The sequence below is a fragment of the Saprolegnia diclina genome (genome assembly GCF_000281045.1).
Source record: "Saprolegnia diclina VS20 unplaced genomic scaffold supercont1.107, whole genome shotgun sequence".
NCBI classification, from domain to species: Eukaryota; Oomycota; class Saprolegniomycetes; order Saprolegniales; family Saprolegniaceae; genus Saprolegnia; species Saprolegnia diclina.
Genome location: NW_008246174.1, coordinates 75,317 through 98,135, shown reverse-complemented (window position 1 = coordinate 98,135; position 22,819 = coordinate 75,317). Strand labels below are relative to the sequence as shown.

At 55.1% G+C, this 22,819-nt stretch overlaps 11 protein-coding genes across 11 annotated transcripts; 5 read left to right on the top strand and 6 right to left on the bottom strand.

Annotated features, from left to right (window-relative positions):
• Positions 1–12: 12 nt before the first annotated feature.
• SDRG_15961 (hypothetical protein) lies at positions 13–609 on the bottom strand (the record flags this gene model as incomplete). The annotated part of the gene is made up of 3 exons (XM_008622148.1): positions 13–25; positions 102–349; positions 403–609. The coding sequence occupies 3 exons, from the start codon at positions 607–609 to the stop codon at positions 13–15; spliced, it is 468 nt and encodes a 155-aa protein (XP_008620370.1).
• A 556-nt stretch (positions 610–1,165) lies between these two features.
• Positions 1,166–3,418, top strand: SDRG_15960 (hypothetical protein; the record flags this gene model as incomplete). Its single annotated transcript, XM_008622147.1, has 2 exons — positions 1,166–2,960; positions 3,011–3,418. The coding sequence occupies 2 exons, from the start codon at positions 1,166–1,168 to the stop codon at positions 3,367–3,369; spliced, it is 2,154 nt and encodes a 717-aa protein (XP_008620369.1). The 3' UTR covers positions 3,370–3,418.
• A 104-nt stretch (positions 3,419–3,522) lies between these two features.
• On the top strand, positions 3,523–5,487 carry SDRG_15959 (hypothetical protein; the record flags this gene model as incomplete). The annotated part of the gene is made up of 11 exons (XM_008622146.1): positions 3,523–3,678; positions 3,725–3,795; positions 3,852–3,976; positions 4,021–4,144; positions 4,211–4,349; positions 4,394–4,569; positions 4,617–4,827; positions 4,880–5,029; positions 5,079–5,207; positions 5,254–5,367; positions 5,413–5,487. The coding sequence occupies 11 exons, from the start codon at positions 3,523–3,525 to the stop codon at positions 5,485–5,487; spliced, it is 1,470 nt and encodes a 489-aa protein (XP_008620368.1).
• SDRG_15958 (hypothetical protein) lies at positions 5,480–7,340 on the bottom strand. Its single transcript, XM_008622145.1, has 8 exons — positions 6,890–7,340; positions 6,635–6,848; positions 6,357–6,586; positions 6,187–6,316; positions 6,008–6,138; positions 5,894–5,962; positions 5,690–5,841; positions 5,480–5,648 (listed from the first exon to the last, which is right to left on the bottom strand). Exons 1-8 carry the CDS (start codon positions 7,314–7,316, stop codon positions 5,556–5,558), a joined length of 1,446 nt encoding a protein of 481 aa, XP_008620367.1. The 5' UTR covers positions 7,317–7,340; the 3' UTR covers positions 5,480–5,555.
• Positions 7,341–8,013: 673 nt separating this feature from the next.
• On the bottom strand, positions 8,014–9,441 carry SDRG_15957 (hypothetical protein; the record flags this gene model as incomplete). The annotated part of the gene is made up of 5 exons (XM_008622144.1): positions 8,014–8,251; positions 8,298–8,399; positions 8,450–8,816; positions 8,869–8,976; positions 9,022–9,441. 5 exons carry the CDS (start codon positions 9,439–9,441, stop codon positions 8,097–8,099), a joined length of 1,152 nt encoding a protein of 383 aa, XP_008620366.1. The 3' UTR covers positions 8,014–8,096.
• A 1,134-nt stretch (positions 9,442–10,575) lies between these two features.
• SDRG_15956 (hypothetical protein) lies at positions 10,576–11,918 on the top strand (the record flags this gene model as incomplete). Its single annotated transcript, XM_008622143.1, has 5 exons — positions 10,576–10,869; positions 10,922–11,032; positions 11,081–11,188; positions 11,239–11,713; positions 11,761–11,918. 5 exons carry the CDS (start codon positions 10,576–10,578, stop codon positions 11,916–11,918), a joined length of 1,146 nt encoding a protein of 381 aa, XP_008620365.1.
• Positions 11,919–12,266: 348 nt separating this feature from the next.
• Positions 12,267–13,682, bottom strand: SDRG_15955 (hypothetical protein; the record flags this gene model as incomplete). The annotated part of the gene is made up of 6 exons (XM_008622142.1): positions 12,267–12,469; positions 12,512–12,613; positions 12,660–13,023; positions 13,072–13,179; positions 13,228–13,338; positions 13,383–13,682. The coding sequence occupies 6 exons, from the start codon at positions 13,680–13,682 to the stop codon at positions 12,297–12,299; spliced, it is 1,158 nt and encodes a 385-aa protein (XP_008620364.1). The 3' UTR covers positions 12,267–12,296.
• A 949-nt stretch (positions 13,683–14,631) lies between these two features.
• Positions 14,632–16,902, bottom strand: SDRG_15954 (hypothetical protein; the record flags this gene model as incomplete). Its single annotated transcript, XM_008622141.1, has 14 exons — positions 14,632–15,015; positions 15,061–15,135; positions 15,186–15,245; positions 15,297–15,417; positions 15,463–15,540; positions 15,589–15,653; positions 15,704–15,793; positions 15,842–15,919; positions 15,970–16,097; positions 16,146–16,257; positions 16,300–16,383; positions 16,433–16,526; positions 16,581–16,691; positions 16,739–16,902. 14 exons carry the CDS (start codon positions 16,900–16,902, stop codon positions 14,677–14,679), a joined length of 1,599 nt encoding a protein of 532 aa, XP_008620363.1. The 3' UTR covers positions 14,632–14,676.
• Positions 16,903–17,363: 461 nt separating this feature from the next.
• SDRG_15953 (hypothetical protein) lies at positions 17,364–18,717 on the top strand (the record flags this gene model as incomplete). The annotated part of the gene is made up of 5 exons (XM_008622140.1): positions 17,364–17,672; positions 17,718–17,828; positions 17,875–17,982; positions 18,031–18,505; positions 18,554–18,717. 5 exons carry the CDS (start codon positions 17,364–17,366, stop codon positions 18,715–18,717), a joined length of 1,167 nt encoding a protein of 388 aa, XP_008620362.1.
• Positions 18,718–19,983: 1,266 nt separating this feature from the next.
• SDRG_15952 (hypothetical protein) lies at positions 19,984–21,536 on the top strand. Its single transcript, XM_008622139.1, has 6 exons — positions 19,984–20,349; positions 20,393–20,503; positions 20,551–20,658; positions 20,703–21,078; positions 21,126–21,227; positions 21,278–21,536. The coding sequence occupies exons 1-6, from the start codon at positions 20,050–20,052 to the stop codon at positions 21,436–21,438; spliced, it is 1,158 nt and encodes a 385-aa protein (XP_008620361.1). The 5' UTR covers positions 19,984–20,049; the 3' UTR covers positions 21,439–21,536.
• SDRG_15951 (hypothetical protein) lies at positions 21,475–22,742 on the bottom strand. The gene is made up of 6 exons (XM_008622138.1): positions 22,304–22,742; positions 22,118–22,251; positions 21,983–22,072; positions 21,827–21,938; positions 21,661–21,779; positions 21,475–21,617 (listed from the first exon to the last, which is right to left on the bottom strand). The coding sequence occupies exons 1-6, from the start codon at positions 22,734–22,736 to the stop codon at positions 21,540–21,542; spliced, it is 966 nt and encodes a 321-aa protein (XP_008620360.1). The 5' UTR covers positions 22,737–22,742; the 3' UTR covers positions 21,475–21,539.
• Between the last annotated feature and the right edge of the window lie 77 nt (positions 22,743–22,819).

Genomic DNA, 22,819 nt, shown 5'->3' with positions numbered 1-22,819 from the left:
ACCCCAGCGGCATCAACGACGCATCCTGAGGCCACTTGGCGTCGCGCAGCGGGACGTGAAAGAGCAGCGGAATGAGAGCTTGGCCGTGCAGTGCTTGGTACACCTCAATGCACTGCAGCACGAGTTGCACCGGGTAGACTTTGTTGAAAGTCACTGCGGGCGGCTCGATCGACGGCACCTGGAGCAGTGCCAGCGACGCGCTATACTGGATCGCCATCTCTGCAAGCCACGCATCGCGCTTGTCGCTGAGCTGGAGCAAGTCGACGCCCCAGAGATCTTGCGGCCACGGCGGCTCCGCCGGCACATCAAACGATAATGGCGGGTGCACCGGGTGCTCGTCGGCGAGACACTGCATGGCAAGTTGGGTAGATGAGTGATGAAACCCGACTCGGGTCCGTGGACACCATCGGCGTAGTCCTCGGGAGGCTCGTAGACGTGCTTACGCAGCACCGGAAGTACGCGTGTGGGCTGCACGTCGTGCATCGCACTCGGCCATTCGGCAGTTGATGGCACAAAAAAGCCGATGGGTATCTCGAGATTGCCGTGGAGACGCCGGTACGTGAGGAGTGCGTCGATTTGGTCCACCTTCCAGGCCTCGACAAGCGCCATCGCAATTTGATGTTGCAAAACCCGCCAATCAAACGTGAAATCCAATTTATTCTAGCCAATCGTATCGCCCGGAACAGGTCATGAAGTTCAAGATCAGGACATGATTTGCAAATGGACACAATCAGATCTGGGATGCCAGGAGCTATGACTAAGATCTGAGCGACTACGGTTACGTGTCTGTAGTGGTCCTCTTTTCTTACAGAGAACAAGAACATCGGACCGTCCAGGGAGTGTAAAAAGGCGCTGTGCACAGAGATTTGTCCATCGCTATCGACAACGGAATGTGTGTTTTATCTCGAAATTTATGACCTGTCGGTGGTGCACCAAGGCGTTCAAACTGCTTTAGACCACCACCTCGTGAGATTCGGCGAAATGAAGATGCCCATTTTACCAATGGTCCCTCGACATCACTGGTGTCGGGTTTGACTGCGTTGTTGTAGGCTCGACTGCACTGTCTTGCGCTCGTTCTGGGTCCAACGGACACGAACTGTGTCTCTTCTCTGATGCAAGCTCCCTTGTCGACGTCCAGCACATTTGCTTTTGCCACTCGCGCGCAATGTTTCGCTCCTTCACCGCCGCTCCTGCTCCTACCGCCTTCACGGAGTCGCACTTTGTCACCAACGTGAGCGCGAGTCGTCGCCACTTGGTCGACCGTCTCCGCGCCTACCACCTCGACAAGTACATTGCCTTGCCGCAGATCGCGGTCATGGGTGACACGTCGAGCGGCAAGTCGTCCGTCTTGTCGGCCATCTCGGGCATTACGTTTCCGTCGTCGAGCACGCTCACTACGCGCTGCCCGACGCAGCTCGTGCTCTCGCAGGCGCCCACACTCTCGGGCTCGGCGCGCCTCATGCGCTACAACGGGGCGCCCGAGCCACCGACGCCAATTGCGAGCATGGCGGATGTCACTGCCGCAATTGCATCGCTCACGCAGCAACTCGTCGATGAGGGCCAGAGCATCAGCGACGACTGGATCGAGATCACGCTGCAAGGCCCCATGCTGCCGGACTTGACGCTGGTGGACCTCCCGGGGCTCATCCGCACGGTCGGTGACGACGAAGACGTCGGGATGATTGCGCGCGTCCGGGCCCTCGTGCAGCGCTTCTTGCAGCAAGAGCGCACAATCATTTTGGCGGTCGTACCTGCCAACGTGGACATGCACAACACTGAGATTTTGCAAGCGTCCAAGGAGGTGGATCCGGACGGGATCCGGACGATGTCGATCCTCACCAAGCCGGACCTCGTCGACGTTGGCGCGGAGCAGTCCGTGTTGGATTTGCTAGCGAACCGCACCAAGAAGAATGCGAGCCACGGCTACCACATGGTCAAGTGCCGCGGGCAAGACGCGCTCAACAAGGGCGTGTCGATTGAAGCCGCGCGCAACGAGGAAGCTGCCTACTTTGCAGCGCACTCTGTCTGGCGCACGGTCGACACGCATCTGCTCGGAGCGAGCCGCCTCGCGACCAAGCTCTCGAAGCTCCTACTCGCGTTTGTCGAGAGCGAGCTGCCCAAGGTGTACGCTGAGATTGACGCCCAAACCGCCATCTGCCAGCGCGAGCTTGCAGCGATGGGGCCGCCATTGCACACAGTGGGCGCCCGCCGCCAGGCCTACATGGAGTACGTCCGTATTGCCAAACAGCATTTGGACGATGCGGCCCATGGGCAGTACAAGGGCGACTTCTTTCGCGATGGGTCGGACGACAACCGACTGCGGGCACAGCTGCGACGCCTGGAAGGCACTTTCCAAAAAGCCATTGACAGCGTGTCGACCGTCGACGCCAAAAAGGTTGACATGGACGAGCGGACGCCACTGGTCGGCGATTACGTCGAGGTTCGCAAAGGTGAGGACACATGGCTGGTGCAGATGATTACCGACGTCAACTCGATGCGCCGTGTGATAACCAACAAGAACTCCTCATGGTTGAAACGCGGCACCGAGTGGCGCTTCTTGTCGGCCCTCGACACGACGGAGCTCAAGCAGCTCATGCTCGACAGCCGCGGCGACGAGCTCTCGCTCTTCCTCTCGTACACGACGTTTGCGAACGTGACGGAGCAGCGCTACTTGAGCTTTTGGGATGCTCCGATGCAAGCGCTCTTTGAGAGCTACAAGGCGCTGCTCGCCGACGTGACGAGCCGCGCGATCGCTTCGACGCAAGCGCCCACTGCGGTCCAGCAGCACCTCCAGCGCATCGCCAACCACGTGCTCAGTGCGTGTGCGGACGCGACCCACACCGCACTCGGCAAGATTATGGACAAGGAGAAACGCCCGTACACGCAGAACGACGCGCTGTACCGCGATTTCATGACGCTGCGCTTCGCGCCGCTCATGCAAGGCCTTGACGCACTCTCGGGTAGGTGTCTTATTCAAACGTCGTAGGCACTCCTGGATGTTTTGGAGTAGGCAACAACGACGGTGCGAACGTATCGATGGGGGCGGTGAAAGCCCTCCTCCAGACGCACGCCGGGGTTGGCTTGGTGACCAACGAGGACGCCCAAGCCACTGACCTCCACCATGCGATTGCGGCATATTTGCACGTGGCCAAGAAGCGCTTTACCGACATGGTACCAATGGAGCTCAACAGCAGTCTGGTCAAGCCGTATGTGGCGCAACTGGCGCGCCGCTGGGAGACGATGGACGCAACCGATGAGATTCTGGAGCGCATCCTCTTTGAGAACGACGCTGACGCGCTGCGCCGCGACGAGCTTGGCAACAAACTCGAGGCGCTTCGTCGTGCGAAGGACGACATTGACATGCCATGAGTGCGCTAGGGCGCGACGGCGCCGCACGAATTTTAATCAACCAAAGCACTTTTTTCTGATGTTTCTTGACTTCCTTTACCAGGAGCGCGCCACGTCATGGGTGGCAACTTCAACCTTAACGGACGTTAAAATTAGACGGCTGGAATCGACGGGATGCGTGTGTCGGAGCCGCACAAGGAGCTCGCGGTCTCCAACGAAAAGTACGTCAAGAACTGCACCGAGCTCGTGCTGGCGCACCGCGAGATCGATGTCCTCGGCAATTTTGAACCGTTTGTGAGCCTCGAAGTGCTGTGGATCAACGACAACTACGTACATTCGTGCTATTTTCCATTGGCAAGGACTCATGCAACGATAGATTGAAAAGCTCACGGGTCTTGACACGTGCTTTCGCATCAAGTATTTGTTTGCGCAGAACAACCGTATCTCGTACGACGACGCATCCTAGCTTGCAGCGGCTCGAATGAGTTGTCTTGATTTAATAGGACGGTCGATGGATCGCTCTTGCATTTTACATTTCTGCGCGAGCTTCGACTCTTCAACAACCGCCTCCAGGACCTGCACGCGACGCTTCGAACCCTCTCCAAGCTTTTGCACTTGCACGATTTGGGTATATTTTTGTGGAAGACCCCGAATTCATGCATGTGGCGCTAGATTTGTTTGGGAATCCGCTGGCCGAAGAAGAAAACTACCGTCTGCACGTGATCGCAGCGATTCCGTCGCTCGAAGTGTTTGATCGGCACGTCATCACCCCCGACGAGCGCCTCGCCGCCAAAAAGTACATTTTTCACGCATAATTTTCCCGAATATTTCGATTTTTGACACGCACAAATCGACTCAATAGGCTCAACCTGCGGCGGCCCGGCCACACCGCCAAAGCCAACAACAACCACCAGCTGACCAAGGAGCCGCAGCCGCATGAATGGTCCGGCACGGTCAAAATGCTCATGAAGGAAGTATCGGTGATCGAACGACGCCACAAGGCAAGTGTTATTCCCAAAGATTCCGACCCCATGGCTCCGACTAGGCCCAAGAAGAAGCGGAGCGAAAGAAGCAATTTCAAATGACCGACGCGTCGTTTACGAGCCAAACAAATGCGAGCAACCGCGCGATTGCGATTGCTCAAAACGCAACCGTCATGGACGAGTGGGACCTCTGCCATCTGCGCAAAGCCTTTCGAGCGGCCGACCCGCACAAACGCGGGTGGGCGATATCATGTTCACGACACGGAGCTCGCAAATGACAATTAGGGGTATTTTTGCAACCCTTCTCGGACACATAATCTCGGAAATGCTCGACCATGGTCAGCAGCTTGTCTTCAACGACAATGTTCTCCACGAAGAAAGCAACTTTACGGAATTACTCGCACACGTTACGCGACCCATGACGGCCGCCGAGATTGATCAAGAAGACGTCGACCCACCCACCACAAGCCTTGTGACGTGGGCGCTCTTCTCCCAGGTAAATTTCTTGGTGGTTGGTTTGGTTTGGAGGTATAACCTCCGCGAGCTAGGGGTTTACCCAGGGATTCGTTGGACCGAGCAAAATTCCGCTCCGTTGGCAACCGCTGCCAGCCGCCGACGTGGCATTGCGTGCTGACGAATACTTTGAAAAGTCGCGGGCCCTCCAAAAACGCATGATGTCGATGGCCGAGCCCAAGCCGGTGACCGACTTGGCATCATTCGTAGTCGAAAAGTGTCAACCTTTCGTAGGACTTGATCAAGCAAATGCACGAGCTATCGCAAAAGGCGTACCACCTACAAAGCCTTCGTGACCAGCGCAGCTCGGGACGCAGCTCATTTGCGCACATTGCTGCGGCCGAGGCCAAGTCCCCTGCCCGCGTATACGCTTTGTTTTCTCGATGCCAGTACTGATGTGTAGCTCTAGGACGCAATTACCGTGTTTAGCTATACCAAAGTATGTCCATCCAAGGGCGAAAAGGACGCCGACCAAGACGATCCGAGCCAGCTTCTCGCCAAAAAGTACGCTATCAAAGACAAGGTACTATTCGCTAACGCAACTGTATCGATATATCAATGTCCATAGGATTTTCAAACGTACTTGAAAGCCAAAGACGCGCGGCGACCGGTCAAGGTGACGAAAGACGTGTTGACCATGTAAGCAAAACTGCGCATGCGTTATATATCAATCTTTCAAATAATATGTATGTATCCAATGCTAAAATATGTTTATTTGGTTGCCGTCGCGTCGAGCGTCATCGCTTTTTGAAGACACGCGTAAAACACGTTTGGGGGGCGACGGCGCAGAATACCATCGGCCACCTACAATCAGTCTAATTCTTGACGCATAAGAATCAGTGTACGTCAAAGCGGGCTTCGCCGTGGTCGTTCTTCGTCCATAAATAAGGGATGTCGCATGCCGTGCACGCGCGCGCGATGGCTTCTTCCAGCCGAGACGGCGCTTCAAAGCAACCGTCTCGGCTCAAGTAGGCGCCGATCCACGCCAGGGATTTGCCTACAATAAGACGTGGTACTTAACGTTGAGCACACCAAGTTGCTCCACGCACCGGCCAGAGTCGCCGTCTTGAGCACGAGCGTGCAAATATACAGCGTCGCGATGCACTCTTCTCGAATGCCTCCATAGATCGGTCAATTTCTTGCAACAGATGAGAGGTCCATACCGAGACGGCGAAGGCGGTGGGCGTCTGCCGCAGCATTCAAGGCCGCGACGTGTTGGCGCATCGCGGGACTGAACAGCGCTCTGGCCTGCGGGTACGTGGCCCAGTCCAGACGCGCTTCGCTCAGGCGGTCCCTACGTCGAGCGTGCCGCTCCCACGCTGCATCGAGCTGCAAATAATACCAGCTCGGAAGGATACACCCGTGGTCAATGGGCACGAGTGTGTACGGTGCGGACTTGCCAAGGAGCAAAAGATTGCCGCCATGGCGGTCCGTGTTGAAGAGGCGCACGTCGAGGAGCCCAACGCGATGGACTATCGACGCGTGAGCCGATCGCCTTGAAAGCCCGGGTACCTTGGTCGACTGAGACCATTTGAGCCGCTTTTTCAAGCGCATGGGGCATGCCAAAGTCTTCCATACTGCCAGCGCTTGGGCCCATGAACCGCTGGACGGCACCGAGCTTGAGCCAGCCGGCGTTGTTGGCGCTGCTGGTTGTTTTGAGTTTGCAGTTGGCCATGTGCAGCCGCGCGACGGCCGTGGGAGGCACGCCGCTAAAACCACCCATCGCAGCGTCCAAGACGTAGCTACAGCCGTAGTAAGTCAAGATGCCCGAGCATTTATCAGAAACGTACGCGGCTTCTTCTCGCACAGCGCCTTCACCCGCGCAGAGGCCTTCGCGGACGAACACCTCTTCTTCGATGGGCTTGAACATGACGACCTTGGCGCCGGACGGCGACGACGACAGCGCGTAGACGCCGCCCTCGCCGCCGACAACGGATTCGAAGGCGTGCGCACTTGTCGACTGCAACTGGGCGACGTCCCAGAGCATATGCACTCGATGGCCGCCTGCGCAAACCATGAAATTACGCTCGACAGAAGGAATCGACCTGCTGAGTCCATGCGGTCGTGCCGGAGGTGCGCCACGAACGAGTCGTGACCTTTTGCCGCCAGCTCGGGGACGTTGACGAAGACTTCGGGTGCGTCACTCGTATCCGGCAGCGCCGCGACGAGCGCATCATCGTCGATGACCACCGTGAGTCCGTGCACTGAGGCCGCGATGGCATCCAAGGACGCCCGGTGGTCCTGTGTCCAGTGGCGCGGTAGCGGGATGCGCAGCGACTTCAATTGGCGCTGGTTTGCAAAGACTGCGAGTTCTTCTCGCAGCGAGTCGCGTTCAAGGCGCCTAACGACATCTTCCCGCTTCGGGTTTTGGTCCAAGTCGAGCGCTTGGCTCTTGGCAGGCTTGGGGGGCAGCCTCGCCGCGTCCGGTCGTCGGAGATGAAAGACGCCGCGCAAGTAGGCTGATGTGACCATGACGCTGTTCGCACAATGCTTGAGGCGAACTCGAATGTGGCGCACCGTGTGGCGCCAACCGAAGCGCGACACGATTGGTCGAAATCAAGCGACATGTTGAAAAATAGGGATTTGATTGGAGAACTCCGATCTTCAAGATACGTGGCGGTTCGAGCTTGCAAGACGTCGAAGGCCAACCCCGCCAACGCCAAGAACACCGTTGATACATGACCACGAACAAGTGATATATCCTCGGACGCGGTCCTTTCTGAATATTGGCTGGTAAAATGGTGCCCACATATAGAGCACACGCAGTGGTGCCACGCCGTTCCAACAACAGAGGAATATAGTGTTCCTCGAAATTTGAGAAGTATCTTTCGGAAATACTTGGCTAATAACATTCTCTCAATAAACTAGCATTTTCTTAGAGTGGTGGATGTCAAGGCGCTTCACGAATCCACGTCGACGCCCAGGAACGCTACGTCGGTAGGATGCATACCCGCTGGATTGAGACTTGTTCGGCGAAGGTGTTTACTGCCTCAACGACGGCATCGGTCACCCTCACTGACTCAGGTTGCGACTGCGCTGAAACGGATGCCCAAATCGGTCAGAGCCCTTGAGCCTCTGCGTATGCACCAACGGAAGACGCGGCACACGGCGGTTGATCACAAATGTGTGTTGTCGTCAGACTTGAAGCCTACTATCGGGCGAGAAACCATTCACTTTTATCAACTTTGCACAATCAAAGATCGTTTCTATTGGTCGTTTACGCAATGACATTTCCATATCTCGACCCAAAGATTACGCAAACGAGCGTTCAAACACCGTGTACTTGTCCTGGCTGTTGACTTGGTTGTGGCGGTACAGCCACGTCGAGATCGACTCGTTACTCGGCGACCGCGTCCATTCAATGACGCGGGCCGTGCGCGCATGGTTCTTCTTGTTGTAGCCAGCACCTAGCGGTCTTGAGTTTCATCGTCGATTAGAACGGCGCGTGAGTACCGTAGCCAACGCCGCCGCCGTAGCACATGTGCAGGTTGTCCTTCTTGAAGCAAAAATCGTTCAAGTGGTCATGGCCGCAGAACGTCGCCTTGACATCGCCCACTACACAGCGACCACATAAACGTCTTCCCACCATCAATGGTCGGACATACTCTCGACAATGGCCTCGTAAAGGCTGTGGTTGGCGTGACCTCCAATGCCTTCGCGGCGGTCGCCTTGCCCAACGCCGTTGAACTCCTTGTACTCGGGCATCGGAATGTGAAAAAACATGAGCGCGGGCACGTCCTGGCCCTTGTATTTCGCAGCGACAGACTTGAAGTAGTCGAGCTGCGCCGGCGCAATGTCGCCGTCGTTGTGCGTGTCGGCAAAGTACATGTGCATCATGTCGGTAGCATTCGGTGATTTGAGCGACAGCTCGTAGTTGCCGGCGCCGCCAATGTTGAAGGGACCGTACTTGGCGTACGAGTAATCGAGCGACTCGATGTACGCCATCATGATCTTGCGGTTCGAAAAGAGGTGCTGATACGTATCGAAATATCGTCAGTAGAGCGCTTGAAAGAGCAGGAAATACCGGTGTAATGCTCTCGTCGTGGTTGCCAAAGACCATGGCCCACGGCAGCTTGCGGTCAATCACGTGCTTGGAGTACGTGTCGATCGCATCAATCGACGACAGCCACGTCTACGAAAATGGTATAAAACGGCTAATAACGGCAATGTGACAAACCTGGGGGTACCAAAGCGACTCGATCTGGTCGCCAGTGAAGACGACAAAGTCGGGCTTGACGTCGTCGAGCATCTTGTTCATCATCTCGGTCATGTACGACTCGAAACAGAGCTTCTTCATATCTTCGGGTTTGTCCATACAGGGAAAGAACCGGTTGGCCGTGTAGTGCATGTCGGGGACCTGAAGAATTTTGTACGAGAGCAGGTCACCGTTCTGGCGCGCCACGAGCGGCGGGCGCTGGATCTTGGCAGTCTCGACAAGGGCCTTCTGCACCTCCTTGTCGATGAACTCGTTGACGATCGGGAGCTCCAGTTGCTTGAGCTTGTCCGCGACGATCTTGACAAGCCAGTTGATGTTGAGCTGCGCGTCGGCGCCCATCAGCGCAAGCGCGAGCGTTGTTGCGAGGCAAGCGAGCTTCATGGGTCCGATTGAAAAATGAGAACGTGTATCGACACTGTATTTTGGGTTCGTCCGCAAAACCGTATGGAATTAGACAAGCATGACGAGCTCGCAATAGCTGCGCGGCTGCAAGAGCTGTGTTGGGTCAACCGTGACGATGGACGGCAGTGGATGTCGCCCGGTATTACCGCCTTCCTGATTCAAGCATCCCGTACCACCGTGGGGCCATCGACCGCCCACTCTGGAGCGCGATCCTGAAAAACATGCGGCGCGTCCACTGTTTCTGCCGTGCCATCTGGGGACATCCGGATCGTGTCGGCCGACCATTTTCTGCGGTTGCGGTGCCACGACGAGCCATGGGCACTAGGGTGCAGGATACTACGGCAGTCTTTCCTTGCACTAGATTTCATTGAGCTCTGATATGACGCACCGCCTCTGCAGCGTCAAGTCGTCACCTAAGTAAATGGCACTGCTCGTATTTTGCTGTGATTGGACGACTCGCAACGCGTAGAAGCACCCAAAGAGATGATCACTCGTGAAGACCACGGCACGGCAAATGGCTTGCGTATACACGCCGTCGCAAGCAACTGTCGGATCGAGCGTGTCGAGAGCTCGAATCCCACCAAGTCGAAGAATTGTTTTCACAAGTTTGTACAGTATTGGGTGGCGCACGAAACGGGTGACTGAATCAGCGCGACGAGCCTAGCGTATTCGTTCCACTCTTTATTGGACGACGCTGCGTCCCGCCAGACGCTTCCTGCAGACATTTCAAACAGCAGGTTGGGCCTGGACCCTTAAAATTGAATCTGAATGTCCAAAGTCGACGCGTCTCGAACCGTTCTCGGTGGTACATGATCAAGACGAGTGTCGTTCATTGTATTTTTGAATCTTCAAGACTCAAAAATCAGTGCACTACTGAGAAGAGTTTGATTTCAATCTATTTTCAACCCAACGACTAGTCTAGTCGAGTAGACGATGTATGCGTATGCACAGTATGCGAAACGAAATGCAAGAAGATTCAAGACATAAAGGCGTCAATGGCGTATTTCTGCGAGATTCGCTGCTCAAATCAGAGGCATTGAAGCAGCCGTATATCAGATGTAGTCGGGCAAAACGAAGCTTAGTGCTTCCATTTTCACTTTCAAATTCTCCATAATGCGCTTTGCACTGCTGTTGTCCTCGCTGGCCATCGCCGCCGCCATTGACATTGATTCGCTCGCGGACGACGTCAACAGCCGCCTTGAGGCCGGCGATGAGGACGGCGTTGAGGTCGTGATCGATGAGCACGTGCGCGCCTCGCTTCTCGAGTCGGCCAAGATCACGCGCCCGCCGCTGAGCGTTCGCCAAGTCGGCAAGGACCTCGCGTACCGTGTGCTCCAAGTGCCCGACATGCACTACACCAACTACGACTACTACATTTGCAACGGAAAGCCCGACTCGCACAAGGGCGTACGGTGCCGGTTCGCACCAAACCTGATGATTTATTTTGGAATATGACTAGGCCTGCTATGAAAAGCACATGACAGAAATGATGAACACGATGCTCGACAGCGTCAAGCCCGACTTTGTCGTGTTTACCGGCGACCAAATTGAGTCGCTCATCTGGCCCATGGTATCGCCACGTTCAAAATCCTTTTGGCATGATTTTTCACTATTTTAGTCGTCGACCAACGCACTCAAAGCCATCGACACGTACTCGGCGGCCGTGAATACGCGCAAGATCCCTTGGGCCATGGTTTTTGGCAACCACGACGAGAGCTACACGCCGGTTCTTTGTCTTTTATACAGACCCGAACCCTAAATGATGTATATTCCTAGGCGCTGCTCTCCAACAAAAAGGTCATGATGGCCTACATCGAGTCGCTTCCATACTCGTACGCCAAGTATGGACCAACAGACATTGGTGGTGTCGGCAACTACGATGTCGCCGTCCAGTCGCCGACGACCAACGCGACGGCTCTGCGCATGTACTTCTTGGATACAGGCAAGGACGGGACGGTCTCGGAGGGTCAGAAGACCCACATGAAGTCGCTCGCCGCTGCCCACAAGAGCGAGAAGGCACCGGCACTCATGTTCTTCCACATCCCGATCGAAGAGTACAAGGCGTTCAACGGCACGGGCCAGGGCGGTCGCGGCGACCCCGTAAGCGCGGCCAAGACCAACAGCCACCTCTTCGACACGATGGTCGAGATGGGCGATGTCAAGGCATCGTTCTGCGGCCACGACCACTACAATGACTTTTGCTTTTACAAGAGCCCCCTCCACCTCTGCTATGGCGGCGCAACCGGCTACGGTACGTTGAACAGTCGCAGCTCGACATACCGATCGATCCATGGCTAGGCGCGGCATACGGCAAGGGCAGCTACTCGCGCCGCGTGCGCGTCATCGACTGGAAGGTCTCGGGTGGCGTCGAGAGTATCTCGACGTGGCAGTATTTCCACGAAGCGACCAACTCGTACCAGCAGTACGGACTCTTTCAGCGCACCGCGCCTCAGTAATCGTTTTGCGTCGCGCACGCGCCAGTCTTTTCTAATCATGAAATGCATCGTTTTTTTTAAATACGGACCACAATATAAACTATAGTGTGCCATCCATCAACTTGGTAGTCCTTAGTCGAGTCCAGTAGAATATACTTTTGTAGCAACGGTATACTACAACAGTACATGTAGTACGGCGCCGGCACCATCGAAAGTAGAGTACAGTGTGTCCCGCAAAGCGCAGCAACTACGTAAATGATTGGCTCCAACTTTAGCGCTTTTGCTCGGTAAAGCCACCACCACGCCGGTAGTAGCAATGTGCTAAAGACAACCTTGTCCCTTCAACTGCACGAGCACATGACGCTCTGATACATCAAATCATGTCAAAGTGACGTGCTGTTATGGCTGGCTTAAACAGTGCGGGCGTCGCGCTGGTAGACCAAGTACTTGTCGTCGGTGTTTTTGGTGTTGTGCTTGTAGAGCCAAGTGGTGATTCGACTCGTTCTTGGGCGAGACGCTCCATTCGATCACGCGAGCCGTGCGCGGGTGGTCGCCCTTGGCGTACGCCGCTCCTAAGCGCTTCGATAGTCGACAAAATTAGTCAAGCGCCCCACCATAGCCGACACCGCCGCCGTAGCAGAGGTGCACCGTCCCGCGAAGAAAGCAGTAGTCATTGAAGTGATCATGGCCGCAAAACGAGGCCTTGACGTCGCCCACTACACAGCGCCACTCTGCATGTGTGCAGTGATGGTAGAATCCTACTCTGAACCATCGTGTCGAAGAGCCCCGTGTTCATGACGCCGGAGCTGACAGCTTCACCTTTCGATCCTTGGCCAGTGCCGTTGAAGTCGTTGTACTCTTGCACTGGAATGTGATAAAAAGCCAGCGCAGGGGCTTTCTCGGGCGCATGAGACGCTGCAAACGACCGCAGAAGCGCCTTTTGGCCAGCTGAGACTGTCCCGTCCTTGCCCGTGTCAAGAAAATACAAGTGCAGTGACGCGCCACCCGCGGCGACACGGAGCTCGTAGTTGCCGGCTCCGCCAATGCCATACGGTCCAAACTTGGCGTACGAGTGCGGCAGCGACTCGATGTAGGCCATCATGACGTGCTTGTTGGCAAAGAGGTACTACAAATGGAGTATCGCAACAGGATGTCAAGGAGCGAAATTTGATACCGGATCCACGTTTTCGTCGTGGTTGCCAAATACCATCGCCCACGGAATCTTGCGCTTCTCGACTTCGGCGGCGTACGTGTTGATGGCCGCGAGCGACCCGAGCCACGTCTGCACAGTGGGTGGCATTGAGACTAGAAACACCCAGCTTCATCGTACCTGCGGAAAATGGAGCGCTTCCAGTTGGTCGCCCGTGAAGACGACGAAGTCGGGCTTGACATCGTCGAGCATCTTGCTGACCATAGTTGTCATGTAGGCCTCGACGCAGAGCTAGTCAAATCACATCAATGATTGTGACATGCGAGTGTCCCTACCCCTAGCATGGTATCGGGTTTGTGGTCGCACGGATAGAGCGCGAGATTTGTATAGTGCAGATCGGGAATTTGAAGAATGCGAAAGCGCAGCGAGCCGTCGCTATGGGGCTTGGCCAGCAGCGCCGGTCGCTGGATCTTGGCAGTCTCCGCTAGCGCGTCTTTGACAGCGGCGTCGATGATCGGGTCGAGCGTCGCGTGCTCGGCCTTGCGCAAGAGAGCGAGGACCTTGTCTTGGAGAACATTAAAGTCGAACGCGCTGGTGGCTACCACCAACGCTAGCAGTACGAGGAGGATGCGCATACTTATAAACAGAAAATGGGCGGCGATTTGGAGAGATTCCGCGGCATGAATCTTGCTCGAGATACGCAGTGGGACGGGTCTACGTATGCAAGCGCTTCGTTTGCACATACGCCAAACGCTTCTCCTCAACAAGTAGCTGCTCCAGGCGCACCCAAGCAGTCTGATCGAAGACTTCCGAGGCACACGATGTGGCGACAATAGAAACGAGTTATTTTATAGCGGGCAACCCCGTGGCAACCTCGGCCTCGATACGCCATCGCTCATGAAAACAACAAGATGGAATCAATAAGATACTACTAGAATCAAATAAGATACTAGTCGAATCAATAAGGTATTAGTAGAATCAATAAGAAAAAGTGGCAGCCTTTCTGGAATGCAGCAAGCACCATAGCCTCTCATCGTTCACCATGTACCGGTACCTTTACGCCTTCCAGAGCCGAGGCTCATTTCCAAGTGTCGCAATATCTGCATCTTGTCTATCAGAACTGGTCAAATGCAGAGCCAACTCGACCAGATGTGAGGAAAGGACCGACGCAAGGCTGACGGTGGGATGTCTGCTACCAAGGACCATATGAGTCCCACCCATCAGGTCTTGAGACACATGGTCGCGGAAGGGCTTGAAATGGCCTGGCTTTGCACTGACCCAAGACAGTACCGCGGCTTTTTGCTTTGCAAGATTCGGGTCCCGTTCTCGCTTCAACCTGGACTGATTCTCTAGCACTGCTAGGAATATGATATTGGAGATTGACGATGCTCGATTTCTGGTGCAGAATCTGACGCAGTGTGAAAAACAAGGGGGTGTCCCGCATCGTTCCCGCATCTGAGTCGCGCATTCTGTTATCAGACGTCGGGCGTTGCGCTACTGTATGATACCGGTACGTGTGTTTTTGCTCCGGCGCATGTCCCTCCCATGTGTCCTTTGCCCCAAGCGCAGCTCAACGGCTCAACGGCACGTAGGAATTCTGCAGTGTATTAGCAACATGCTATGAACGCGCTATTTGCGCTTCTTGTTTTTGTTTTTGCCGGGCGAAAACTTGGTGTTGACCTGCATCTGGCCCGAGAGGCTCTTGGCGGCCTTGCGTTGTAGGTCGCTGGTAGAGACGGGCACGAGGCCGTCGTCCTCGTCGCTGTTGTTCTCAAATTCGGAATTGCCCTCGATCAAGTGCGGCGGCGCCTGGTTGAGATTGAAATTGAGGTGCAAGCCGTTGGCGCGGTTCGGGTCGCTCGGCTGCAAGTGCGCCCCGAGCGACGTCGTGGCGAGGTTTTGCGGGTTCTTGTGCTGCAGGCGGCGGGTAAATTGCTCCAGCAAGTCGTTGCTCCGTTGTTCAATGATCTAATCGCACGCAATTTGAAAAAAGATTTGGCTCGGTCCTTGTACCGCAAGAAATTGGAGAATGTTGCCTTCGGTGATCCCGTGGGCCGCCAACAAGTCGTTCATCGAGCTCATGCGAATCTAGTCGATGGCAAGGGTATTGGACTCGTCGATTTTGTCCTGCACTGTACCGCCATGGCATTCTGGTCGTCGTTTTTGCCCGAGACCGCGTTGACTGAGTTGGCGGATGGCTATAGAAATAGCGTTTGTCATTCGCCTAACGAGGTTGAGCCGTGTACTACCGGCGCCATTTCGTTGCAGCCAAGCGAGTTGTAGAGCTTGTCGACAGCGCGCGCGATCGGCCCAAACTCGCGCTGGGCATTTTGGCGCAGACGCTCGTATTCGACGTTTTCCTTGAGAATTCTGTACATTGGTGAAGAAACAGTGCAAAAATCATTTTTCACCCACTTTTGACGGGTTTCTTCCAAGCTGTCGATGAGCCGCTTGCGCATGTTGGCGCTGCCTTCCTTGAGTTCGTCCGCATAGCTAAATGATTGGCATAGCACTCGAGTGGCACCGATTTCGGTGATTTACCGCTGCTGCTCGCGCTGCAACGCTGCGGTTTGCTCTTCGAGCTGCTCGCTTTCATTGTTGATATTCTAGTTCAAATTCCTCAATCACACAAATTTTGTTGATGGAGCAGCGATACCTGCACGTAGCGAAAGAGAGCGAAATTTTCCTCTTCTTTTTTGGTATAAATGTCGACCAACTTGTGGTAGTCGTCGCAGCCCGTGTGCTTCTACACACATATTGTAGCACAATGGTAGGTAGAGACAATACAACGTACCATGATCTGCTTGAACGTCGACTCGTGCAGCTTGAGGCGTTCACTGACGACCTCAATCGCAGTCTTGTCTTCCCGAAGCTAGTACACAAAAGATAAATATGCGGCGGCTCCTCCAGCTAAAAACGCACCGCCACATCCAGTTTGTGCAGTGTGAGCTTCATTTCGGCCTCCTCTTCGATGCGGTAGTTGCCACGTACGTAGTTTTCATCGTGTGTCTCGAGTGTCTCGGACTTGAGGGCCTCCTTCCGGAACGAATCTAACCACCAACTTTCAGTCAAAATTGGGGATTCGAGAAGGAGTGGACCGGCCGACTCTTTTTCGCGGGCGATGATCATAGCCAGGTTTTGGTAAATATCGTCAAAGGCTTCTTGCTCTTCCATGTTGACACTTGCGAGCGAGTGCGCTTGGGCGATGACCTACGGCCGTCGATACGTATCGCAGTAGGGAGCTCCATGTACCTTGTCACGCTCGCCCATGATGGCCGTCGAGACCTTGAACGTCTCTTGCATTTGGCGCTGAATGTCGCGAAGTCGTTTTTGGTTCTATCACAGTACGTATTATTAAGTCGTACTCAGTGCAGGAGGATCAAACCTTTTCGAACACGGTTTGGCTAAAGAGTCGATTGGCGCGGAGGGCATCAATTTTCTTTTTGAGCTCCGTGTTGGTCGCCACGAGCTTGCTCTCACTAGCGCCAATAAGAACTCAGATATGCGAAACGCAAGCAAAAGCAGTGAGCTACCGCGTTCGACAGGCCGCGAGGCGGTTCTCGAGCTTCCCAACCTCTCGGTTTTCGCACATGATCATGGACTTGACAGCGTTGATGCCTCCGCCGCGCTGGTCGCCTTCGTTTCTGCAATCTCATTATTGATGCAGCTTGTGAAAACACAGTCGCGGTACCGCTTGAGGCGAAGCTGTGCGACCTTTTGCTGCACCGTCTTGTACTCGTCTTCGAGCGACTTGATGCGAACGTTCACAGAGCTAATGAGGCGCGCGTACTTGTCCATCTGAACTTGGAGGTTGAAGATGTAGTCATTCTGCGCCCGCAGCGCGAGCTGGCTCATCGCGCCCGAAGGTTTAGTTTTAGCAGTGAAACCGATGCCGTTTTCATCGCTCTATATTCTGTTTGCAATACACTGTTTCTGCAAGTACGACCAACGACAGGGAAGTGAAGAGGAACTGTGCAGTGTATTATTCGATTCAATGATCCCACGGCGTGCAGCACGAGTCGCTTAAAGCATTGCGCCTGTCTATCCGCCATCCAACTATCCAGTGTTTGCGGCGCTGGATATCGGGTACCACCTCGCCTTTGACGGAAGCAGCGCACTTGGACTTGAATCTGCCAAAGCGAGCTGATCTTCTTCAAGCAGTAGCCATTTATCCAAGCAGACCTCAACTGTTGGACCATTCTGCCCTATTGGCATTCAGATGTTTGAGGGGCTAAGATTCCCCACGAGCATTTTCGAGCCTGTTTGCAGAACCCAGCGCCTTGGCATTTGGTCTTCAGTCTTCGATTTACCTCGAGATGCGGAGCGCTCTCTCGGTTGCTGCTGTGCTGGCGCTTGCGGCCCACTCGGCCACGGGGCTCACGATCCAAGAGTTTACTGCGTTCATCGAGAAGCTCTTCAAAGCCGGCGAGATCAAGGCTGTCAACGAGCACATTGACAAGTACGTCAAAGACTCGCTCGCACAGAGCGCTACGATCCAGCGCCCGCTGCTCGTGGTGCACGAAAACGGGTCGAGCGCAAGCTACCGCGTGCTGCAGATCCCGGACTTGCACTACACCAACTTTGCCTTGTACCTTTGCGATCACAAGCCTGACTCGATGAAAAAGGTACTGCGCCTTTTGTTCGCGAAGAGATCTTATTGGTGCGGCTAGATTTGCGTCGAAAAGTACATGACGCAAATGACGGCCAAGATGCTCGACGACGTCAAGCCCGACTACGTCGTCTTCTCTGGCGACCAGATCGAGTCGTTGATTTGGCCCATGGTGCAGTCTTCCCGTCCAAACGTGTCAATCATTTGCGTGCGTCTAGTCGTGGAAGAACTCGCTTGCGGCCATCGACACGTACTCGGCCGAGGTCAACAAGCGCAAGATCCCGTGGTCCATGGTCTTTGGCAACCACGACGACAGTTTGGCGCCGGTACTACCAAGTCCTTTTGCGATACTCTCATATCAAAATCTCGTCTAGCAACTCTTTGCCAACAAGAAGATCATGATGGCGTACATCGAGACGGTCAAAAACTCGTACGCCAAGTACGGTCCGTTCAACATTGGCGGCGCTGGCAACTACGAAGTCGCTGTCCAGTCGCCGACGACCAACGCGACGGCTCTGCGCATGTACTTCATGGACACGGGCCGTGACGGTACCGTCACCGAGGCGCAAAATACGCACATGAAGTCGCTCGCCGCTGCCCACAAGAGCGAGAAGGCGCCGGCACTCATGTTTTTTCATTTTCCTATCGAAGAGTACAAGGCGTTCAACGGCACGGGCCAGGGCGGCCGCGGCGACCCCGTGAGCGCGGCCAAGACCAACAGCCACCTCTTCGACACGATGGTCGAGATGGGCGATGTCAAGGCGTCATTCTGTGGCCATGATCACTTTAACGACTTCTGCTTTTACAAGAGCCCCCTCCACCTCTGCTACGGCGGTTCAGCGGGCTACGGTTGGCTGCTTGCTCTGTGATTGCGGAGCTCATTTTGGCATGATGTAGGTGCGGCGTACGGCAAGGGCAGCTACTCGCGCCGCGCTCGAGTCATCGACTGGAAGGTCTCGGGTGGCGTCGAAACCATATCAACGTGGCAGTACTTTCATCAAGCGGCCAACACGTACCAGCAGTACAAGCTGTTTGAACGCAACTCGACTGCTGCCAACTAATTGTAGCTCGCGGAATGACAGTAAATACATACATGTAGTGTTGAACATTGACGAGCAGTGCTCTTGGGCACTCACGCAAAGAAAATGGTACTGGGCGAGTATTGCTCAAATTAGGTGTTAAAGTTGCGTGTTTTCAGCACGTGCGAAAATGGAGTGGCACTGATGGCGTCCGCTTGGCGTCAAAGGTGGACTTCTGCAAGGCTTATGCCGAGGATTCTCTTCTTGTAGCCAGGATCGGAAATGAATCTTCCCCAGAGTCGTGTATGTAGTTGAGTCTCCAAAACTCAGACGCCTCAGAGACCGAATCTCCGAGCGTTTACGCACACAACCAAGTAGCTTTTAGAGATGATGCTGCCGCGAGATCAATGCGAAGTCGGCTGATTGCGAACGGCTAATCCGACCTTACTCGTGAAGAGTACAAATAGCGACGCCAGGCGCGTTGGAAGTAACTCATATCGTCATCATGGTTGATGAAAAGCGATACCACACTGCAAGATTCGTTTGTTGTGAGAAGTGTCTCGTTCATGTGCTAGTGCATTACTAGACTTGCGTGAGGATGGAACTTACGCTGCAAGATTCATCGTCGCCTCCAGATTCGGTCCAGTGCCGTCTTGGAGCCTCGTCACACGCACCAGCTGCAACCTGAAGACGTCTTTCTGGTCCAGCTGGCGCCTTCAAGCAGCTGGTACCCGAATCAGATCAACGTCCAAGCCAGACGCGCAGACTGTGCCACGTATGACACTGGAAAATCCCAACGCGAGTTAGGCAAATCTCGCGTGACGCATAAATACGTACCTGTGGTCACTATAGTCCACTCTGTCGGCGTGCGCATCTCGAGGAAAATGCGCGGCGCCTTCTCGCAGTTCCGATCGTGCGATGCGACGTTGGCCGCCACCCAAACCAGGCGTGACGACAGTATCCCAACGCTCCTAGAAGCAGGACTTTTATAAAATACGCGTATTTTCTTTGACCACGGGGTACGGCAAAGGTATGTAGAGATCGAAGAGCAAGAATTCCTCACAACCGACGCACGTACCCAGAGGAGCTTCCAATAAAGACGGTCTGCTTTTTCAAGGGAGTTGCATTATTCCCTTGGTTTTACAACCCAGCAACTACACTTTTCTGACTCTAGCTAGTATTTGCGACCCGTGACGTGATGCGCAACGGGAGCGAATCTGGCTGCGTCTGAGGCAAAGGCTACTCTCTTGAGCATCCACGCATATTTGGGTGGCATCGCATTGCCTGTCTACGCCGGCTGGGTTCTGTCTCGGCCAGTGAAGTGCCAGTGCAGGAGGCAACTTCATTTTCAAATTTGCCTTGCACTCGACCAACATGCGCGTGCTGAGCCTCCTTCTGCTGTCGCTCGCCGTCTCGGACGCGTTCTGGATGAACACGCTCGCCAACCAGGTCGCCGCGCTCATCAAGAAACTCGAGCTCCCAGCGGTGAACAAGGTCATCGACGACGCCGTGAAGGAGCAGCTGGCGGCCAACGCACTCATCAAGCGCCAGCCACTCGTGGTGCGCAAGACTGCCAGCGGTGCCCAGACGTACCGCATTCTCCAAGTGCCCGACTTGCATTACACCAACTGGGACTATTTTCCGTGCATGAACAAGCCCGACGACATGAAGCAGGTACGAATTGTGGTCCTATTTTTGTTGTTAATTCCGTCGCTAGCTCTGTTTTGAGAAGTACATGACGGAAATGCTTACCAAGATGGTCGACGACACCAAACCCGATTTTGTCGCGTTCACGGGCGACCAAATCGAGTCGCTCTGGGTGCAAAAGGTAATGACAGCATCCATCCTCCAGTGATCCCATGGCAACTGCTGTAGACTTGGAAGCAGTCGCTGGCGGCGATCGACACGGCAACCTCGGTCGTCAATGAGCGCGGCTTGCCGTGGGCCATGGTCTTCGGCAACCACGACGAAAGCTTGATTCCGGTAGAACCCTACCCCTGTTTCGCACATGTCTCACATCGACCAAGCACCTCTTTTCGAACCGCAAAGTGATGATGGCGTACATCGAGTCGCTTCCGCACTCGTACGCCAAGTACGGTCCCTTCAACATTGGTGGCGCCGGCAACTACGAAGTCTCGATCCAAGACGCCAGCGCCGCTGCCGCGATTCGCTTGTACTTTGTCGACACCAACCGCGACGGGTCCGTGACGCCGGCGCAGGTCAAGCTCATCAAGGATCTCGGCGTGAGCCACAAGGGCGATAACGTGCCGGCATTGAGCTTCTTCCACATCCCGCTGCCCGAGTACAAAGACTTCAAGCCCACCAACGAGACGCAGGGTACCAAGCGCGAAGACGTCGCGTCCAACGACCACAACGACGGCCTGTTTGACGCGTTTGTGGCGAGTACGACGCCTCTCTATCTACAAACGTGCGTTAATCGTTGGCTGTAGACGGCGACGTCAAGGCCACGTTCTGCGGTCATAACCACCTCAACGATTTTTGCTTCAAGCGCGACTCGATCCACTTGTGCTACGGCGGCGGCGTCGGCTACGGTAGAAGAGACAGTTGAAATCGCTCGTACTGATACATTGATACTATATAGGCGCGGCGTACAACAAGGGCAACCACCCGCGCACGGGCCGCGTCATCGAGTGGAACCGCAATGCGACGGACGAGTCGATCGAGACGTGGCTCTACTTGCACAACAAGGACAACACGCGCGCGAGCAAGTACTCTGTCTTCCACCGCACGCTCCAGCTGTAAAGAGCGCCTAACTTCTGACCGTCCTCTTGCGTGTTTTGTTCTGCAGAATAAACCGCTGCATGTGTTTCCAAGCATATAAACGTGTACACTATTGCCGATAGCTACAAATTCAGCACGAGCGCTTCAAACGCTGTCCACTCGATCGCCCCGCCCTGGTTCTTGTCCAACGAGACAAATAACTAGAGCCATTTAGCATTGTAATAGTGCGACAATGAAACGTACCTGCTGAATGTCCTTGTCTGGGACCGTGACGCCAATCTCATGCAGTGCCAGGAGCAGCTCTTTGAGCGATATATCGCCCTGCACGTCCAACCCGACTTTAACTAGCGCTCGCCGTTTGTCTAGCAGTCATATGCTACCATTTCCACACTGTATAGAGTGGTTGTACCGGGGGCTTGGGCCCACTGCTGTAGCTTGGAGACCGCCGAGCGCGCATGAAGGTTCAAACCGCTACCCAGAATCGTCTCGGCGCCGGGGTAGCTGGCTTCCGCGTGGCGAACCTGTCGCGTTCATCAAGAGGCTGCACCCACTCAGAGAGGCGTACGCGTGTGTCGTAAATGTCGTTGGAAAAGCCCGTCGACTTGCCGAATGGATTGCGTCCTGGCTCGGCGGCAGTCAGCGGAAACCCTAACCCCTACACTTGACAACTCAACCAACTGCGTCGCGACGGCTCCCGCACCTCGCCCGACGTGATCGCGTGCGTGTACTTGGTCACAGTCGCACAGTGCGGCGTCTCCTTGTGTACTTGAAGCTTGGCGGCATCCATGGCGGCCACCTCGCCCCGCGTCTTGCCCACGATCGACGGATCGTAGTCTACATATACGAGCACGCTATAACAAGCGTATAAGCTACGCCTTTGACGTACCTTTAAAGCCGCCTTTGCCGCGCGGAGCGACGCGCGTGATGCCATGCACGAGGTACTCGTTCTCGGCGGCCTTGAAGGACGCGTGCGCCGTCGACTCTTTCACGCTCACGTCCTCGGGCTCGCCGTCCATTGCGATCTTGAGCGCTTTGGCTTGGGCGTGAAGCTCCTCAAGGCGCCGGCGCTCGCGCGGTCCGACACTGCTGGGAATGACAAAGTCCTCGCAGTACGGCGTCGTGCGCGAGGCCGCGCGGTAGTCTTTGGCCTCGGTCGCACTCGAGTGGGCGATGACGCGGGGGTGCGAGAGGCCCATACCTTCCTTCGGGTCCCACGTCTTGTAGCGCGAGTGGCCTGTTCGGTCGCGCAGCGCCTCTTCTTCGACCCAGTTGCCCATGAGAGCGCCCTGGTTGTCGACCTTGTTGTAGCTGTTGGCCATGCTGCGAATCCAACTCTGCCTGTATTTTTAGCTCGTTCAAAAGGTGGCGTTTATTTGTGGTATTTGTGGTATCATGGCAGGTA

Coding starts and splice junctions, on each gene's coding strand:
- SDRG_15958 (XM_008622145.1), bottom strand. CDS start 7,316: ATGGTCACATCAGCCTACTTGCGCGGCGTCTTTCATCTCCGACGACCG. Junction 6,849..6,889: donor CGACCGCATGGACTCAGCAG/GTCGATTCCTTC, acceptor TGGTTTGCGCAG/GCGGCCATCGAGTGCATATG. Junction 5,963..6,007: donor CCACCGCCTTCGCCGTCTCG/GTATGGACCTCT, acceptor CGATCTATGGAG/GCATTCGAGAAGAGTGCATC.
- SDRG_15952 (XM_008622139.1), top strand. CDS start 20,050: ATGCGCGTGCTGAGCCTCCTTCTGCTGTCGCTCGCCGTCTCGGACGCG. Junction 20,504..20,550: donor AGTCGCTCTGGGTGCAAAAG/GTAATGACAGCA, acceptor CAACTGCTGTAG/ACTTGGAAGCAGTCGCTGGC. Junction 21,228..21,277: donor CGGCGGCGGCGTCGGCTACG/GTAGAAGAGACA, acceptor GATACTATATAG/GCGCGGCGTACAACAAGGGC.
- SDRG_15951 (XM_008622138.1), bottom strand. CDS start 22,736: ATGGCCAACAGCTACAACAAGGTCGACAACCAGGGCGCTCTCATGGGC. Junction 22,252..22,303: donor CGGCAAAGGCGGCTTTAAAG/GTACGTCAAAGG, acceptor TCGTATATGTAG/ACTACGATCCGTCGATCGTG. Junction 21,939..21,982: donor ACGACATTTACGACACACGC/GTACGCCTCTCT, acceptor TGAACGCGACAG/GTTCGCCACGCGGAAGCCAG.